Genomic DNA, 20,664 nt, shown 5'->3' on the forward strand with positions numbered 1-20,664 from the left:
CAGGTGATGTTTCACCCCCTCATCAAATGGATTTTTCAATATCCCGCCTAACGATGCGAGACGATCGCTTTAATCGCTCTTAAACCAAATTGAATTTTAAATGTATTAATTTTTTATATAAAACATTATATATGGACTATTGATGATACTTTATGTTCTATATTTTCTGTTATGTGAATTAAAAGATTTGTTTATAGCAATTGCATACTAATTAAAAGCACATTATTGTTGTATTGTATTTCGTTTTATAAGAATGAAACAAAACTACATTAGTTTTCAATGGGTACAAAATTCATGGTGTATATTTGGATGAAGGACTGAAGGTCCATTCTGATCGTAAGCTAACTATCTGAGCGTATAACTCCATGACAATGGAAGTACTAGGACTTTAACTCTTTAAAACCAAGTAACTGAATTTATTAGAATTAAATATTATGGTTGTTTTGTTTCATTAAATCACATCTTAGATCTGTTTTAGGAGAGTTTTAGCAGTAAGCAATATTGCTTTCATATTATTAAATTAAAATTTTCACTGAATGTAAACAACTGTAAGGAACTTGTGTGCTGAAATTGTAAACTACGATTATGCTAGTAGATTCATTTGTATTGAAATTCATCGACATGAACGAGATTCGAACCTGAATCATTTTGGACGACCTTATTAATTTTATTATTTAAATTCGTGCATTGAACTGTTTTATATTTAAAATATAATTATAATTTTCAACTTTAATTACTTCACATTAGCGTATACTAGCGTGAATATTAACACTCATTAGAAAGCTAGCTCAGAAATATATTATTGTACAAAACAATTCCTACATTCATAAAGCTGTACACAAAATCTGAAAGTCAATAATGACGTCATCCAACTATCGGTTTGATAAAAAAAAACATTTTTTTTCCAAATGACACATGTCACATACACGACAGCCATTTTGAAATTTTCAGTTCAGTATTTTAAATTGGGAATGTATTTTTAATGTGTCACAAGTTTGGAAACGGGAGATGTTTAATATTTTATGCTATTAATTTAACAAAAACTACAGACGAGGGTGTGTAATGTTTTTTTTTTATTATGCTATGATTAAAAATATATATTTAAATTCAAACGTACATACGTATTATTTCACCTAATCATAAATTTCATGGAAAAGATTACAGGAACTTCGAAGAAGGTAGCTTTATATATTTTCTCATACGCCATTTATTTTATTTCGCTTAGGAATCAAATCGTCTTATATTATTATCTAATGTTATTACTTTTTTTTAATAATAGCAATATGGCCATGTTGGGTATATTATAGCTAAACGTCTATAATGCCCTCTTAAACCTGTTCACTACCATAATGTAACAATATATTTGGTAAAAAAAATATGAAGACGGTAACTAACTACACTTCAAATGTTTAACGAAAAATTTTTTTTGGAGCAACTCTGACGACAACAAATCTGAACAAATCTCATCTAAATATTCACGTCATCCACATTAATCAGCAGCTGTCTTTTAGTAGAGTTTTATTATATAAGCATACCTTTATCCCCTTTCATCTCCTGGTTTCCTCTGTACCACACTATCTTGGCAGCTGGTTTGGCGTTTTTCACCTGACATTCTAGCACCACATCCTCTCCTTCCTTTACCTCCAGCTTGGAATTGTGGGGATGATTCACGATCTCCACGGCATTGGGTGGCGCTGGAAAAAATAATTTAAGATACTTTTTATTCATCAAGCAAAATACACATTCCGTTTACATGCTATCTTTTACTTTGTATTTGTAAGAAAAAAAATATATCTTTTTTATTTTTATAGTTTTTGAAGAGATTTAAAAAATCTTTCTACGTATTATCGTTGGTATTTTCTTATTAATATCTACAACAAATACTCTAGCGTAAATTGTTAAATTGTAAATTCCTAAAACGCATTACGCAAGGAAATATCAATGGAGATCCGAACAAGGGCAATTTTCTGCGAATTCTAATTACTTATCTTCCGAGATATGCAAAATACACAGAACAATTAAAATTTAGGTGATATCAGAGTCAAGATTATGATGTCGATTTAACGGTTACCTGAACAGCCTTATATTGCAAAATTAATCATTTCCCTGTTATTCGAATATCATTACACTGCGGGCTGATTTGTAATCTGTTTAAATTTATGGACTTATTTCTTTGTTACGACTTAGATTTCGTTCATTCTATTGGTTACATAGATTCGTTATTAAATTTAGACCGATTCGAAACGATAATAAAATATTTATTCAATTCGACTTAATAATCGGTTTGACAAACGTGTAACGGAAAACATTAAAAATATAACATTATTGTTTCAGCATTTATGTCCGTTATGATCCTGTATAAAAACTGAATGTTGGTTTTTGTTCCGCTGAAATATTTGCCAAATCGCGTCGCGGATTTTATTGAGTGATACGTTTATCATAACGCGATAAACACAATATCTATTATAAATAAAATACTATGGGATAAAGCATAGAATATAATAATACAGTCATACAAAAGAAACATTGAATTTTTATCATATAACTGTTAGGGTCTGTAAGTTTTGTCCAAGTTTGCATCGTCATAAAATATAAGCGTTTATGATGTATCAATATTTGCATGTTTCAATTTTATGTATAGAAACGAGAGACACCTCGTTTGTAGTGTGAGGAGGAATACTTGTGCTCAGCGTAGTTTTGTTATTTCATTCAAAGTCATAATTAAATTATATAAAATTCACATATTAGAAAAACAATTTGTGGGTGTTTAAGTTTAACTACAACGTATATATGATCGCCTGAAACAAACGTGTTTTAAAATTAATTATGGTTTTTGAACTTATTTCATTAAACTATTCAGTACGATTTATAAAATCAAAATATAAAGAAGAGAATATAAAGCCATTGTATTGTGCAAACGTACGTTAGGAAACAAATATTTTTAAAAGAGAAATTGTGAAAGGAAACTGATATGTTAGCTAAGAATAAAACAAGTTAGAATTTTTTATTAAAAGCGGAAGATAACTTATGAGAGTCATTTATAACACAACAATGAAATGTAATAAATAAAAGTAGCAATTCCGTTCCCTCGCATACCTCACCAATATTATACTACAATAGTGGCCATGAATAAATATTGCAATTTAATAATAGTTCAATAATACACGTAATACAACCGCGAAGTTGGAGCCTTTCATATCAGACGTGACGACGCAGATACGACATTATGTCGTCAACGGGAAGCTTAGTTACAAACAGAATTTGAAAGTACATCAACAAACTTAATTTTATGCAGGGTTAAATATAACACAACAGAAAAATTATTAGTAAATCGGGAATGACTTTTCATGTACACAAGATAGTTGTTAAATTAATCGAAGGCTTACTGTTATCACTATGACAGTCAAAACATTATTTTACTGATTTACACTTAAAGATCCAAGTTTGAGAATAACTGGTTTATATATATGTATTGATTATGGGTATAGTTTTTGTTTGAAAACTTCAAGCTTGTTGTAATTTTTCTAATACTAAAAAGACCAGTACTTTTACTTTAGAAAAATGGTTTAATTATATTACTTAATTTGTATTTTTGGTGTTACAGTAAGATATATTATACGTTTAACAAATGTCGTTTCAGTCGTCTGTCTGTAAACGACTCTCATCAATATCGGAGAAACCATATTGCCTTGGAGAATTCTATGATTTTTAGAATTTTGTGCTTTATTTCGTTATCAAATAAAAACGTTATTAAAATGTTCACTTCAATATTTCAAGGAAAAAACAGGATATACAATTCCGGATATACTACTACTTATTTCTGTTAACTTGTATGTATATCCATATAATATTTGTCTGCTAAATATTACTTATATGTAATTTTATATAATCAAATTTTATTAAACAAGTAAGAATTGTCAAACCACTGGACTTCATTATATTAAAAAAATATATTTTGAGAGCCTTAAGACATTCGCGAGTATTCATTTATATAAAAATGATTTTTCGTCTCGCCTGCCTGCGATCAAGGTTGCTGCAAAGTAACTGAAATGTCGCGAGTGTGTAGTTTGAAATAAAAATTAAAAATTAAAACTTGTCAACATATACGTACATTTTATTCGTACGAGTTATATCGTGTTCGTTATAAAACTGACAGAGTAATATTCTTCACTCACAGCTTATTCCATGATTTGTTCTTTATAAAATGTAAATAAATTTAATAATATAACAGTCGAGTAAACATGCAATTGCGTAAAAAACCTTTACAAAAGAAATTTCTTGTTTTTATGAAAAACCAACAAAAAAAAAACTACACTACTTTTAAAATGTTCAAGAAACAAATTATTATTAACATCTTATCTTAGAAATAAGAACTGCTGATAATATAGGAATTGTTAAAATTTATTTATTTACATTATACCTACATTTTAAATTAGCGAAATAGTATCATAAAACCAGTTTAGCGTTTGGGCACTTCTAACCAAAATCCGAGATTAATTTTTGTACATCGTTTTATTCAGCTACGACAACAACTGTACGGTCCATGGTGCAGGAGGTGGCGGGCTTATTTTTAACTTTTCATTAATTTGTAGCCTTGATAATAATCAAGTCGTTATCATGTGTAAATATGATGTTTATGAAATGCTTCATCTCATTTTGATGGTGCATTTGGAGATTTTTGAAAAAATATATGCCTTATGTTTTTTAACTTATAAAAATGGCATACAAATTAACTTCGAAGATTTTAAGTGGATGGCTTATTTTAAAAATCACCCCTTGTTTTTTCATCATTTAAAAACTTGTTGGATTTATTATCATTGTTTAATTTCGGTAATCGGTAAGTTTTTGATATATTTTATCAGTATCAAATTTAATTTGTTATTATAATTGTAATTGGCTAAAGGTCGCTTCCACTTTTAACCCAAGCCACGTAACAGGATATTGCTGTCTAGCGACCAACAGTTATGCTCCCCTGGCTCCACACAAAGGTGGGAACTTCGGCTTTGTTGCGGCCAGTGGTTGTCAACACGGGGTCATTACTTGTTTTTGGTTTATTTTGTTTCTTCGTCACCTCATTACAGTTTACACAAGGAATTTGAATTATTTAATAAGGCTTATGCTACTTACAGCTTTTTGCGAACACAAAATGATATGAATCTAGTAAAAATAAGGCATACAATCATTATAATAATATATTATGAATCTCAAAAACGATAACTCTATTTAAGAAGTAGTGAGAAATAATGCAATTTGAAGAAATCTAAACATTAGTTTACAAAACAGCTACTTTTAAATTTGTTTCTCACTTTTCCAACACTGGCTGAGCTAAACATTTTGTTCTTGTTCTTGTCTTGTTAGGTTGTTTTATGGGTCTGCAAATTAGTTTTACATTTTTAACCTCTATTATAGCTGAGGCATGGAAAAACTTAAATTGGTATAAAGTTAAGGTAGCAAGGACTACTCCTAGCAATTTATTAACTCGAAAGATCGCTTGCTCGTTAAGGCACGTCTAATAAATTCAATAACAAAAGCTAAACACTTTTTGGTTCTTATTTCCCGCGAAACTTCCAAAGAAAACAGAACGAGAAAACGCCGCAAGCAAATCTACAGTTTGTACGGTGTTCAACAAACACCGTTCGAAACTCACCTCTATTTGTATTCAGTGAACTGAAAACAATTGGGCGCACTGTACAAAAGTTGGAAACTTTGCTTGAAGGCAACCCCGTTCTTTGAATTACATATTCTAGTCAAATAGCTAAGAGTTTTATTTGCAGAAAAAACAATCGTTGGGTAAGTGTTAATAAAGACTTTTATTAGTAAAGTTGCTAAAAAAAATATAAAAGCAACATATGTGTAGTCAGATGTACTTCTTTATATAATATTCAATATATTATATAATATCTACATTTAATTCAGGCGTATTCATTTTCACGTTGAAACGAGCATATCGTTTTTTCGTCGGAAAAACAAAGTGAACGGTTCATTTGAAAACAAAAGGACGAGCCATTGATTACCATTATAAGGAGAAAATCACAAAACATCATTCTCAACAAACTTACTCAAAAATACAAAAGAACGTTAAAAGATAACAAAAGACAAGGAGTCCCCCACAGAGCAGGGATGTAATTAGAAGTACAAAAACGGTGAAGTTCCATTAAAATTACTGGCGGAAGATGATGAGTAGTTTTATAAAAATAATGGCAGCGCGATATCAGCAGTTGTATTCATGCTTCATTTGAACGTAAGATACTTCCATCTGGTATTTTTTATTCATATTTGTTTATCCGCTTTAATAAGATGAAATTATTAATTCCCCACCTAAATTACGTATAAATTACGTTTAAAAATTGGAAGGACGACTACTTATCCAGTTTCAATTCAAAGTTATGTTCTAACCTTAATACAAAGTTGAAATCAGAGTTAAATTTTCAATCTTAAGCACTAAGTTTCTTGGATCAAATAATTAAAACTTTTTAATCGCTATCGCCTTCTCTGTATTCTCATCCTAAGAAGGAAAGGTAATTATTGAGTTTTTCTTGCTGTGCCTGTCGAACTGCGATAAGAGCGGCCTAATTAAAACGTGGTTCCCTGCTTCTGCCAACTTCTATTTGCGGGAGACGTGTTTAGGAATTTTGTTTTCTCGCTTTACAGTTCATACGCGTTTTGAACTTTTTATTAGGCTTTAAAGATTTCACTTTGTTAAGCGCTTGAATAAACTGATTTAATGTTATTTCGTCTCCATTTACCTTCTTCTATTCAAGGTTAGTCTTACTTATTTGCCGTTACATCTTACCGAGTGACATGTAAAATTTTTTGTAAAAATAATAATATGTAACGATTACACTGCCACAAAAAATGCTTTCCACGGCGTTGGTGTCAACAACGCCATACTTTGGAGTCCCAAAATGTTAATACCGTGGCCACAATTAAGGTTCACAATGGGGCCTGAGCAAACAACAGGGGCAAACATGCCAAAATGAGCTCCCAAACTTGCCCCTTCGGATATTAAAGTAGATTTTGTCAGTCCCTTTAAGGTTTTGTAATTTGGACCCCTCATCTGCTTTATAATTTTAAGCCGTTCTATTTTTCTAAGCATCATCGTTTAAAAGAATTGTCAAATAAATGTAATACATAGGATTCTGTCCCAGAAAATTGGTTACTGAAAATATTTGAAATATCAACACACAGGTTAAAGTGTTTAAAAAAAAATAGAAGAATATAAATAAAATGCAATATCAGAAATAACGACAATTTTAGGAATGCACCGTGGAACTAATTACAAGAGCGTTCGTTTTCACGACAGGCTAAAGTAATTGGAATTCTTGTAGTTGTACTAAGCTGGAAGCGCGGTTATGCTCGCGTATCATGTTGCAATAAAAGATTTCCATTCTGCCTTTGTTTCATGAACCCTTTCATATATATGCATTATATAATGCATATATTCTTCTCAAGATTTCGAGTGACATTATTATCTATTAAGTATCTGATGAAGAAACCAATACTAAAATAATCAGTTTGTTTATTGTTTAGTTTTTTGCTAACGTTGGTATATAGCAAGAGTATTATAACAGCAATAAAGAAGGCTAATGTTATTGAAACAATTCTATTAATGTTTCAGTATTGCCAACTTTCTGAACTGCCTCGGACGGATGCTTGTCCATATTGCAGTAACTTTATAAACGTTTACAAGTTGTGTTTCCTCTTTATTAGTTTAGTTTTGAACTTTTTCATTATGTTCGTCTGTATATGTAAGTGGTTATTTTAGTAATGTAAAAACATAATTAATTGTGGAATAAAAGAGTGATGGTAATGTATTCATCTTGAGAACAAGTTTCAATTGTCAAGAGCGCCGATAATGCTTCAACGATTCTTGCTGGCCGTTCTTGCCAAAAGTCACAGATATGCATCAAACTTAATAGTGCACTCTTGGCATTGCGCGAAATATATTGTATAATTTTTAGTTTTATTCCTTGGATTTGGCTTGGTTTTCCATCGATTTTTAGTTGGCGGCTTATCAGCTTATGTTTGTATGGTTAGTGAGTTCAAAAAGAGGCCTATGATTATGACTTATATTTCATATGTTTGTGATGAATTATTAATTCTTTGTGGTTTATGATATTTCTTAGTACTGGTCGAAAGCAATTTTTATCTCCGGCACCCCTGGGGCTGACGTGTTCACTTTTGAACTTTGGAAGGTGTAATGGGATTATTAATCTTGCCCTATTGCTTCAGGGTTAGTTTATATTTAATAAACATTTCACTTTCTAAGAAAACTATATCGAAACCAAAAATGTTTCCAGAATTTACAAAAGAAATGTAACAAAATTAAATCTCGTTCGGCTGACATATGGCACGGTCTGATTGTTTGAATTGACGTGTATGATGGATGCCCCAATGACGTCACAGATATATTTGTCGTGGATGTGAACGTTAGGAAAAACTTTGACCACAAGTTGTGGAATCAACATATCTGTTCGACAAAGTTAAGACGTATGTAAAGGATATTGTAAAAAGTACTTTACTTTAAAATTATAATAAAAAAAATACTCTTATTATCAATTGCAATCTTAATTTGGCTGTCGTGGAAGTCAAACAGCTCGGCTATTGTATTAAGTTCCTTACAAACGGCATCTCTAGCTCGCATTCGCCCAAACAGTCTGGATTTTATTTCTCTGACAAATCAATTTTTGTTCCAATCATACAATATAAACATTAGCACTAGCTTCGGATTTGCTTCGTCAACTTGACCGGAATCCAATTGTTATATTAACAACGAATAGTCCACTATTTATCTTGGTCTTTAGCTTGAGCTTTGTCATTTACAACGTCAGTGTAACAAATTATAATTCCTATAAGAAATATTTAAATATTTGTTCTGTTACACAGAAACTTCAGTTATTTCATAAAACATGCACTGTAAAATATTCCAGCAATCTCATAATAACTCGACCCACGTCCACTTCAGTAAATTATATTTGTATTCTCTGTATTATAATTTTAATAAAGCGTCCACTTAAAAACAAATTTACAACGTAAATTAATAAAGCTGACGTGAAAAGCGTAATCATTATACTTCCGGATCGATATGATAAAATCGAGTGTCATATTAGATTATAGACAATGTCTTATAAAAGAAACTAAGCAGTATGTTCTATATAAAAATGTTTTCAGCGACTATTCTTCAATGTTTGCTATAACCCGTATCTCCGGGGCATCGTTGGGTAACTCAATTACTCGCGAAAAAAGTTACACGGGTATATAAAAAGTGGAAGAACATTTAGATAAGAACAATATCTAAATGATATGTGATATTATGATTAATTTGTTAAGGAATTAGTTTCAGCATGTTATGATATTATATATTATTATTATGTTGTGATTATTATAAATGAAATGGAATGATTTTCCATAATTGACAACAAATTTAGGCCTTCACTATTACACTGACATTTCAAAGAACCTACAAAGCCTGGATCCCTAATAACTAAACCAATTCATGTAGATCAAAATAAGATAAAGCAAAAACCCATATCCTATCCAGCACAAAGCGATCTGTGTCAAATAAAAACGATCGATGGCAAGGACTGACGGGTTGACAATCCTCACGTGATGATTGCGGGACTAGTTAACGTTGGAGATTCTGATGGCTATCACTTCAAATGGACGTTTGAGGGTTTTATACTGGGAACGGAAACTTCAAATAGCTAATAGTTTTGACAGGATTCGTGACATTGTAATAGCTTTGTCACACTTCCAATGGAGATGCTATCTTAATTAGTTTTGATTTTATTGATTTTGTGGAGGGAAGATGAGTTGATGATCGTTTTTGAATACTGATTTATTAATGAGATTATTTTGGAGAATGAAGTAAGATATTTCCTTCGTATGTGGATTACCCAATACGAAGCCAACTCAGCTCAAACTTTAAAATATCAAGATATTTTATTTGAAGCATATAGAAAATCCTGACATTCAGAAAAACTGGTTTATCCCAGTCTGATGCTGATCGTCTGTTCTGGCGTAACTCCAAAACTGTAACGAATACACTGACTGCAATCCTATGGTACGAGTAATGAACGTTTGTGTTTTATGGTTCAATTTATATAGAAAATATAAGTTTTAAAATATAAAAATATTTTATAACCTAATATTTTTTACATTTCCAGCATAAAATTTGCCAATGAAACTTTGCCAACATATCAATTGGAAATATAGAAACGTAATAAGTAGGCACACTTTCGACTTCGTTATTTCTATGATGTCAAGGGTATATGCAAGGATATAGAGTAAAATTCATTCTGAAGAAACCTTTTCGAATTAGTTTTGGGACCTATTGTATAAGAAAACGAAGTTTGTAGTACTACATGGTTGTTCAAATAACTGCTGGCTTTAATCTCTGAATGACCCAAAGAACATTACGTAAGCGAACACCATTAGCAAGCTTTAATATAATATGCTAGTGCTATGTATAGGAGAGTCAACTGGAGAATAGGTTCAGATTAAGATTATTTAATAATCTTATAAAAGTCATGTAAAAATACATTATAACGAAGCAACATGTGACGTTGAGAGGGGGCAACAAGGATCTGATGGGAGAAAAAGTTCAGTTGTCACTTAGAAATAACCTGTTAGTTATATAATATTTATATATACATATTATTTTCAATAAAAAAAATAACAATACATAATAAATCAAAGTACCTGTTTCCGATCTGAAAATTAATGCTCCAGAGTTTAGTTATAAAATTTTGTAACAAAAAAGAACGGGATATTTATGAGGATCTGCCAAACATCATTTGTCAGTGCACGGTTTTTGCACGAATTCCCTTCTATAATATATAGTTGTTACTTTTTCAAGGGCATTATATTTACACTTATTGCCTGTATCGGAAGCTGCATGTATCTTTAATGTGTTTGTGAACAATTCATTATTACGTGATAATCTTGTAAGTATATCAGCGTTATTTTAAATAGCACCTTCAGAGCAATGATTGATCTATTTGTCTAAAGACTATAATAATAAGAATATTGTATATACTTTAAAATTAAAAATTTTTCATAAACAATACGAAGATAGGACATTAAGAACCCCTAATATAAAGGCAATGATAATAAAGGCAGTCCAATAATTGAATTACACAAAGCAATTAAAAACAAAAGGGAATAAAGAAACGCCACACGAGTAATTAGACTCCGGCTAAATGTCATTGGACCATTGTGACTGCGCCCGAGTCATGGAAAACTGACTAGCAATTATTTTTATATACATTTTATATACCTAGAACAATATTGTATGTATAGTTTATATACGAAGACTATCTCTTTCGAATTATAAATACAAATACATATAAGTGTACACTTATATTATTGCTTATTAAAATTGCCTGTATTTATCTTATCATTATTCTATTCATTTATTGAAATTAAATTGTCAAAGCTGAATTCGTTATGTGCTAAAAGCTTCTATTTTGTACCACAAAAAATCAAGGGACTTCTTGTCATCCACAGTTTGCAAACCGACTTTTTGGACCTTATTGCTAACCAATAAGGTTTAAATTATGTGATGCCATTGTTTTTATTCATCTTTTTTTGCACACGTCAAATGCAATTACCATTTGGCCGGAATAGCGCCAAATCGTTGTTTGACAAAACATTGACATATGTAGACATTGTCATTAAATTTGTACTATCATATAAATCTAATTTAAACACTAGCAGTGTATGTGACTCTGTCTGCGGCTTTGAAAACTTAATATTGTTTTATAATAGGGGTTGCTTAGGACACTAGGAGTTAATATTAAGTAACTTATCTTTCAAGAAAAAGCCCATCTAAATTACGCAATATGTTACAGAGATGAACAAGCAAAATTGTAAAAAATCTTTGTACAAATTCATGTGCACTTAATAAAAATTGGTAAATTTAATAGGACCTACAGAGACTGCTATTTAATTTATTTCTTATAACAAAAGTCTAAAACAGGTGACAGAAATATTTTTTTTTTATTATGGATTACTAACGTATTATTGATAAGATTTTTTTCTACGAAATATCATAGAACATCATTGTCACAGCGGGTAACGTAATCGAAGTTGTATCACACACGAAAAATTCGACGAAAAGTTATCCAGATATATAGATATATACAATAAATATCCTAAATGATTCCATCGATGTTGACCAAGCAGGATCAAATACTGAGAGTGGACGCTCGTAAAAATATTAATACAAATATAAAAAACATTATAGGGTTTTCAATAAAATGTTTAAACTGAACTAAATTGCCTTGGAAGCTAATCATGCAGAGTAAAGATAATACAACTTAATACGGTAACATATAATCTACTTATTATAAGTTTTAAGCCACTGAGACCTTCAATTCACGTGTTGCTAAAAGGCTGTTAGTTTAGGTTGTTTATTTTGATTTATTTCGGTTAAAACGTATCCAAATATCTAAAAGTTGTGATAATTTAGAGGTTTTATTTTAGTTTAGTAATAAATGTACAGAATATTAATTGTATCTCCTAGAATATTAATGATCCCGTAAACCCGGGGTCAACTCCGGTCACAGTATATGCAATGAACAGATAAATCAATACCGTAGAGTGACGCTCAACTTAGAATTTATAATGAAAATTTATAATAATGATTGGTTTGGAGAAAAGTAGCGAGATATTGGAATTAAGTACCAAGAACTAACTAACATACAATAATTGTTTTTTAAGCCTAGTTTAAGATTTTAGAAGAAAAATATTAAATTCTCCACTGAATATAAACAAAATTTTTTATATCTTTATTTTCAACATAACAATTTAATTGATAATGTTTTCTTAAATTTTATTATCCACTGTTAAGATGATATATATTTATTAGATCAACGAGAACGGCAACAAACATATAAAAAGAAATACATTTTAAAATCTCATTTTCAATATACGTGACTTATTTTTACAAATTCCGTATATCCATATCAACTAGTATAATCTGAACCAAACTTTATTATTTCAACAAAAAAACATTTTTTTGATTGTCAATTGTCTTTTAACATGAATGTGAAAAGCATCTCGAATGAAACGCTCGCTGGTATCAAAACACGCGACATATGAATAACAGTTAAGTTGAAACGAACAACCAAGTGTCTTGCATAAAATTTATTGTCTCTTAACGGGAAGTCTAGTAAAAATAATCTAGTTCCCATCTAACACTGGACTTCCGTCTAATCTATTATAATTATCAAAGATACAAAATAATTTGTATATATTTAAATACATTGATATGTAAAAACGTATATATAGCTTGTTTATACGGTAATATTTGTCAAATTGGGATTCTATGAGATATTTTATAGATAGTAATTTCAAATCTACATTGTGTTACATTCATCGTTAACTTATTTAGGTAATATATAATCAAATGTCTTGTAAAACTGAACCTTGTTTTATTGGTATCGTTACGAAGTAGTTGATATTGCATTTAATATTGAGATAGAAATTTATTATTGCGAAAATAAAGAAAATGTTGTAATAACTTACATTGTGTGCTTTGTTTATTAGCTGACTAATATGCATTTTATTATAATATATAACACGTAATTTGAATTGAAAAACTTTAAATATTTTCTATCAAAACTTAAACGTTCAATGTTCTTAAAACGGTAATTCTGAGTGAGAGTTAATTGAATCCCTTAATTAGGGCTGTGTAAGGCGTAAATAAGTAAGCCCGCTTATCCCACGGGATTTGATGCTCTTGGTTGAGTAGCTTTTCAATTTTAACTGTTACCGCGCAACGAGGTACGACTATTGTTACTGGATAATATTCAATTTTTTATGTATATCATACGATACCACATTCCGTTCGTTCCTTATAAGATTTCATCGCGATAATTAATACGAGATATTTCGGGAAAAAAAAACATCTAAAATAAACAGCGTATCTTAATTAATCGCGCTAATAACGCCGGCACTGTCATAATTACATCAAAACAAAGGGTGAAAAGAAAAACCATAACATTTTATTCGGTACAATTTTCCCTATAGATATTGTTTTTAATTGAGAGAACTGTGGCAGGTAATTTCACCTTTATTGAGAATATTATAACGTCTAATTTGCCGTGTAATATCTAGAATATGATCCAGCCAAAGGTATACTGAGATACGTAAGTGGGCTTCACAGCGTCTAAAATCATGCAAAGCAATTTTGCTCTTACAGTACGAAGATAAAGATCAAAATAGTTAAAGCGGTTTAACCTAATGTATCTCAGTTGAATAGAAAAACAAATCCTTATGACAGTAACAAGGAATGTTACTTTCTCAGCACCATTTTTCTTAAAATAATACAGAGTAGCACTTTATGTAGTGAAACTTGGTGATAAGCGGAGCGTTTTAATATTCTCAGACACTTTATAGTGAAGTGTATCGACCAATCACAAGCACGGATTTAAAGACGCCATTTCTTTTTCATCCAAGCATTAACACAACGTAAAATGTTAATTAAAATTTTCCATACACATGTATTAGTACTATTATCTGTACAGAATGTTGCTAAAGTATTTGATGTTAATATTGGCTTATGTACGACTTCACTTATACTTTTGGAGGATTTTCTATGGGGAGCTTAAAAACAATATTAATTCTCATTAAGTTTAAAAAAATTATCGGCGTCAAATAAAGGTGAAGCAATACTAGACGCTCCATGAATTCTGTTTGAGACGGTAAAGAAATTACTTTCTTGAAAATTAATTACTTTTTGATTGTTCATTTTGATAAATAAGACGAGGCACTTAATAATGAAGTACAGAAGTTGTGTTTTGTTTAAAATTACAGAAAATCAAGGTTATTCTTTATGTTAATAAAGTCTTTTTAGAGATAAAATTTCCCTGACTATCCACGTCGCAATACTTAAAAGAGAAAGTACATTTGTTACACTCAAAGAGAATCTGAAGGATATTTGTGTATATATAAATATATATAGAGTAATTAGGTTAAGTTACAGCATTATTTTGCGTATATATTAATGTATTTATTTATTCATCAAGATCCATCATCGTTTGTTCTTTATTAAACTCAGTAACACAGCCAACTGACGTTGTTCTGTCATGTCAAAGTTATCATTCCGACATGGGACCTGGTTATGGCTTATATTTTGTTGTTAACGCTGAAGATCGATTTCTAAGAAAGACCTTGATTCCGAGCAATACAACTTATGCAAATGCAAATGTAACACAATATTAGAATATGATTGTGTGATCTCTGAAATTTGACTTGTGGCATTTATCTCAGCAACGGGGAGTTATTTCAAACGTTCTCAGCGCAGAGAACATAATAAATAGTAGCAAACGTACTCGTATGATTTTCTTAACATTTCTGTTTCTGCAAAATTTTCCTATTTTGTGTTAAACTTTATTAAGAATGACATTTTTTTATATTTAATATCATCGTTAAAGCCGTTCTCAAGTTACAGCGTGATCAGGAGAAATATTGTCTGTTTGATCGTAGTTCTCAAACAGATTCACCGATTTCGATGCGGTTTTTTCATTTGAAAATCAGATACCTTGCGTCTTTAGCTATATTTAGTTATTCTTGGTTCAGCAGCGTAACAGCATGATATCTTGGCAAAAATAGCAATTTGACCTACGACCTAAGATTCCTTGTAAAAGAGTCAAGCATGCCAGGATAATCGTTAAATGATAATTAATATGTATAGAATTTTTGACAATGTACAGTGATATATGTAAAGAATCGAGCGATATATAAAATACATTTTCGCACATAATAATCATGGCCGAGATTTTTCAAGACAATGAAGAGAACTCAAGAGTTCGGTCGAAGCAAGTTATTTTGGAACTCTTCCAAGTATCGCTAAATTCTTAGTTTGCATTAACTTAATTTATATTTCTTCATTGGACCGTCTGAATTGCTTTTTAACCGCACTACCCAATTAACTGAATTACAGAAACAGTAGATTCCATTCTTTGACATATTTTATGTTAATTGATTATAATTTATGATATTGTACACATGATACTTGAGATTGTACACGTGATACATGAGAATGTACATATCATGTACATGTGACGCAAATTACGATGAATTAACATACATAAACAAGGAAGATCAGCCGCCCCTGTCTATGAATATGTACGCACCCGAAACTGTTACCCCGTTCTCAAAACATTATAATACGTCATATTTATCTGCGCGGTCCGCCCACCATCATACTGTTTTTATTCTAAGGGTAAAGCTATTTAATGCCTGCCGTAAAAACTGATGGTAGACAATTCTGTGTCTACTTCGTTATGTTCGTATATATTAAAATAAATTTCCGTTGACGATTCTTAATATGATTGATGTAACGAATGCCCATTGGCCTCGGTTCTACTATAGAACGACAATTCATTCATAAAATTCTATGACGTTAAATATATTCTGAATCGCTAAATTTATTATCATGAATTTCAAGTTAAACATGAATGTTAACAAAAATATTGTAATTCAAGCAGCGAATCCGATCATTTAGTTAAATTTATTCCCCTAATAAATAACCCGTAACGGTTAAGTACAAATTAAACTGTAAATAAATTCGCTTGAGTTTTAATGAAACTTACCACCTGAATACAGAATCGATGATTTTCTTCAATATAACATTCAGCTATGGAATATTTTATAAGGTACACTTAGCAAATTATTATTGTTAAAGTTTGTAATAAATATTATCAATTAATAAATAAATGTTACAACTGAAACTTATAAATATTACAGAAGTAATATCTTACCACATATTGTCATAATTAAGCTCGTGTGTGTTGAGAAAACAATGTATCTTTCGAATCTTTGCAACGATACAAAAATAAATCTTTTTAATTGTAGTAACGTAACTTTTAAGAATTGTCTTTTTAAAATATATTGTAAAGCTATACAATCCGCATTATATTAAATCAGGCAGAAAACAGAGCAGGAAAAAGAAAAAAATAATATCGCTGTTGTAAAACATTTGTATCTACCCTCGGGCTTTTAAAAAACTTCTTTGATCATTTTGATGCTTTTTAAATTTAATTATACGATACTAGAGCAATTGTGTGCTGTATATTAAAAAATAATTATAACAAAAAGATATTATGTTATTTTCATATTAACCAAATTAGTTATTAGGATTTTAAATGGTAATGCTACATCAATTCGATTAAGACTCTTAACAGATGGGCGCATTACATTTGTATAACAAAGGGTTTCCTTTAAGACCTTCAAAAACTAATCGTTCAAACCCATCCTCGTCTAAAATAAGTGTTAATGGATTGGATTTATTCCATCCAAATGATAAGGGCATAAAAGTAACGTGAGCTGGACTTTTCGTCAGAAACAAACAGGACATTGTTATAGTCTCTAGCACCTTAAGCACAACAAAAAGCATCAAATAGTTATTTGTTACATCTTGAGTGCCGGAACTTTGTTTCTCAAGAATTTTCCGAGATACACGTAGAATTCACGCTCTTAGAATTTATATAATTCTATCTCTATTTCCAGCAATTTAGAGAGGATTAAAATTTTAAAATACTTTTTATTATTTCTACTTCTTGTTATAGAATCTTGAAATTGGAGCACTATTATTTTAAAATTCTACGCTGTCTTCCTAGACCGTTTAAACGGTTGGCTTAACATCTAATTCTTGGACTGGAGGGATGTTATTTTAAAATAAGCCTTCTATTTATAATTTGTTGGGGTCTTATTCATCTAGATTAAAACCAGCCGCGCTGTTACGCGAAAATTTATTAATTTCATTAAGTTCGTTGCTAGGAGATGTTTTCTGATTCTGAGCAAATCCTTTTACTTTGTATGATAAATTTCCTTTTGGTCTGTTTGGTTACGAGCTTAATTTATTAGAAAATTTTGAATCTACTAAAGGCCTGCATTTAACCGTATTGTGGGAGAACACCAAGGGATAATTAAAATACATAATTATAGAATTTGTGAAGTGGAGTTGTTTTCATACAAATGACAGCAGTTGACATACATTTAAAACATTTAAGCTACATGTAATACAAGAGTCATTTATTCTGTCTCTCTAATTTTATCGTCCCATATTTCGAGGGTAGATTTTTTTAAGCAAACATTTAGCCCAGCCCTCTCAGGATACTCTTACCAATTTTTCCTAAAGAAATATTAAATAGAGACACCTTGTCAAAACATTAGCCGGCCGGAGGTCGGGTAACTTTCAACTAAGGGTCGGGGATGATTTATAAAGATAGCCTTAAGGGTTGTTGGGAAATCTTTGCGATAAAATTTTAAGGCTGATGCAAAGGTAAGAAGAGGAAGCACTGTTAATTATGAATGAGGTATTCCTTTGGGTAAACGAAGAGAATGATATATTTGATAAACGTTCTATTAAAATATGTAAGACGACTAAAAAATTATTCGAAACGATTGTTGTAAGAATACTTCGAAATATACGAAGATTAAGTAAAAATTAAAGATAAAGGTTGCGCTTTTGTTTGCTGAAACAGAAATTACAGAGGAAACATAGATAAATTTGTATTGGACTCGACAATGCTTTGGAAAACGACAAAATGACGCTTTCGAACTCGATAAAACAGGCTAAGTTGTGCAGGAAATTTGTTTTGTGATTTACCTTTATATTCTTGTTAGCAAAATGATTCCTTAACAATGTTAAAGGAAACTTTTATATGAAAAATGAGTTGAGTATAAAAACACAAACGTTTCAAAAGTCGACATTATAAAAAGACTAGTAGAAAGTCTTTTAAAACAAAATTTACACGCGAAAGCAAGTATGAAAAAAGTCAACATACGAAATGTTAGATTTATTCTTGGACTTTCGTCAGATTTCTTTTTATCTAAGCAGCTTCATCAGATACAAAATTCAGAGCCCCTAAGCTAGATATGGATCTCAGCATAATGGATAAAGTTGTATACTTTGCTTTAACTTTATCGCCCTTGGTAATAACTCGCAGCCGTAATTTTTATGTGGATATATTTATATGGATGACTTAATGGTTTTTTCTTTGAGATTTTTTTTAAGTTCTCATATCAATCATTTAGATGTTATCTCTGAACGTTCGGTTTGACATTCATTTATAAAGATGTCTGTAGAAACTTAAGTACTTTTACATTATGAAGAAAATTTTAGTACTTTTACGTGACAGAATTTCCCTTTTAAAGTCTATTCTTAATTTCTCGATAAGTATTTATGGATAATTTGTTAAATGCTTTCCTTAGAGCACAATAATGTTTACCTTTAATTTAGTCTGCTGCTATTAAGAATCTCCGCACAAGAGAATGCAATGAACAAATAAAGACAAATGTAGTAAATTAATTTTCAAATGGCATTGTTTTATCTCTGGAATTTGCACAGTCATCTGGCATCTTTTCATACATAAGCTAAAATCACAGACAACAACATTCTACTTCATTAAAACCAGCGAATACAACAGCGTTAATGCCGTTACTGTCACGCTAATTCCGGTCGTATCTTCTCTATACAGATTTCAAATTCGCTTAGAGCGATCTTTAACACATTACATGGCTATGTCGCAGTGCAGAACCACCCTATTTTAATGCAAAACACGAACTCAAACCTCGTTACAGGCGAGATCGGTTTGGAACCGCAACCATATGTTATACGGAACCCGGTTTAAATCAGTACGCTTTCTTTGCCGCGGCCACCACCCTAATATATTCACCAATCGCAGAGCATAAATCAGGAGTAGGTAAAGTATCTCCCACATTTGCCAAATCATAAAAGATATCATTAGAAACAAGTATGCTACCGTCTATTATTCTCGCAGGTGATATTTTACTGAAAGGTTTTGTTTAGCGAATGTTTATTTAGAATAAACATTTTTTTTTTTTGTTATTTAAATATTTATTCAGTTACTGAATAGAATGTTTATATCCTCATCTTGTTGTTCCCTCCTACTGTACAAAGCAGTAATGTTGAAGATGTCATGAAAATATTTTTGTTTACATGGAAACAACTGTAACAAACAGCACATTTTCAAGCTCAAATTTACTAGTAAAAGATAACTCAATAGTCACATTAACTATTGTCACTCTGTTATGTACCGCCCAATGAATTGAAACACAATAAGTTTCTTTGTCCTCGACCAGGAGAACTTTAATATTTCTTACGTATCCCTCCCACTGTAATGGGACGGGCGTTGTCCCAATTTTATTATATTTACACGGTATTACCTCAGAATCCTAATTTATGCGATGTCTAATAGTATTTCGGCCTTCTTTTAATAATCTACGTTTTACGTAAGAATTTGTCGAATTTATATTCACAGAATTGTAAGAGGTTTAAATCAAGTGTGAGATAAAATGGCAAAAAATTATGCAATGACATCGTGAAAAATTATTGTAACAAAACCTGAGTGTATACTGCATTAGTAGTGAAGCTCTCAAGAACTCTCTCATAACGTTATTTTGAAATGTAATATCATTTAATAGCAAACATTATATGAAATATTCATAGCCGACATCACAGGGACGATTACAGTAAATGGGACTTCAGAAATGATTTCTAAGTGAACAATAATATCAAATAGATAGATATTCTATCGAATGCAAATATTTATCAAGAAATGTCCCAACGATTTGCATTTGAATTCATTTCAGCCTTCCAACAGTTTAACTTGGAAACCTACCAAGGATTTA

General features: G+C 30.8%; 1 protein-coding gene across 1 annotated transcript in view; it reads right to left on the reverse strand.

The window, feature by feature from the left end:
- Window positions 1-20,664, reverse strand: part of LOC116775607 (nephrin) — a 109,767-nt gene that overhangs the window by 49,898 nt on the left and 39,205 nt on the right. The window contains exon 5 of the mRNA XM_032668528.2: window positions 1,536-1,694. Within this exon, the coding sequence (XP_032524419.1) occupies window positions 1,536-1,694 (159 nt within the window). The remainder of the gene's footprint in view (window positions 1-1,535; window positions 1,695-20,664) is intronic.

The sequence above is a fragment of the Danaus plexippus genome, chromosome 27, assembly GCF_018135715.1.
Source record: "Danaus plexippus chromosome 27, MEX_DaPlex, whole genome shotgun sequence".
In the NCBI taxonomy this organism is placed as follows: Eukaryota; Metazoa; Arthropoda; class Insecta; order Lepidoptera; family Nymphalidae; genus Danaus; species Danaus plexippus.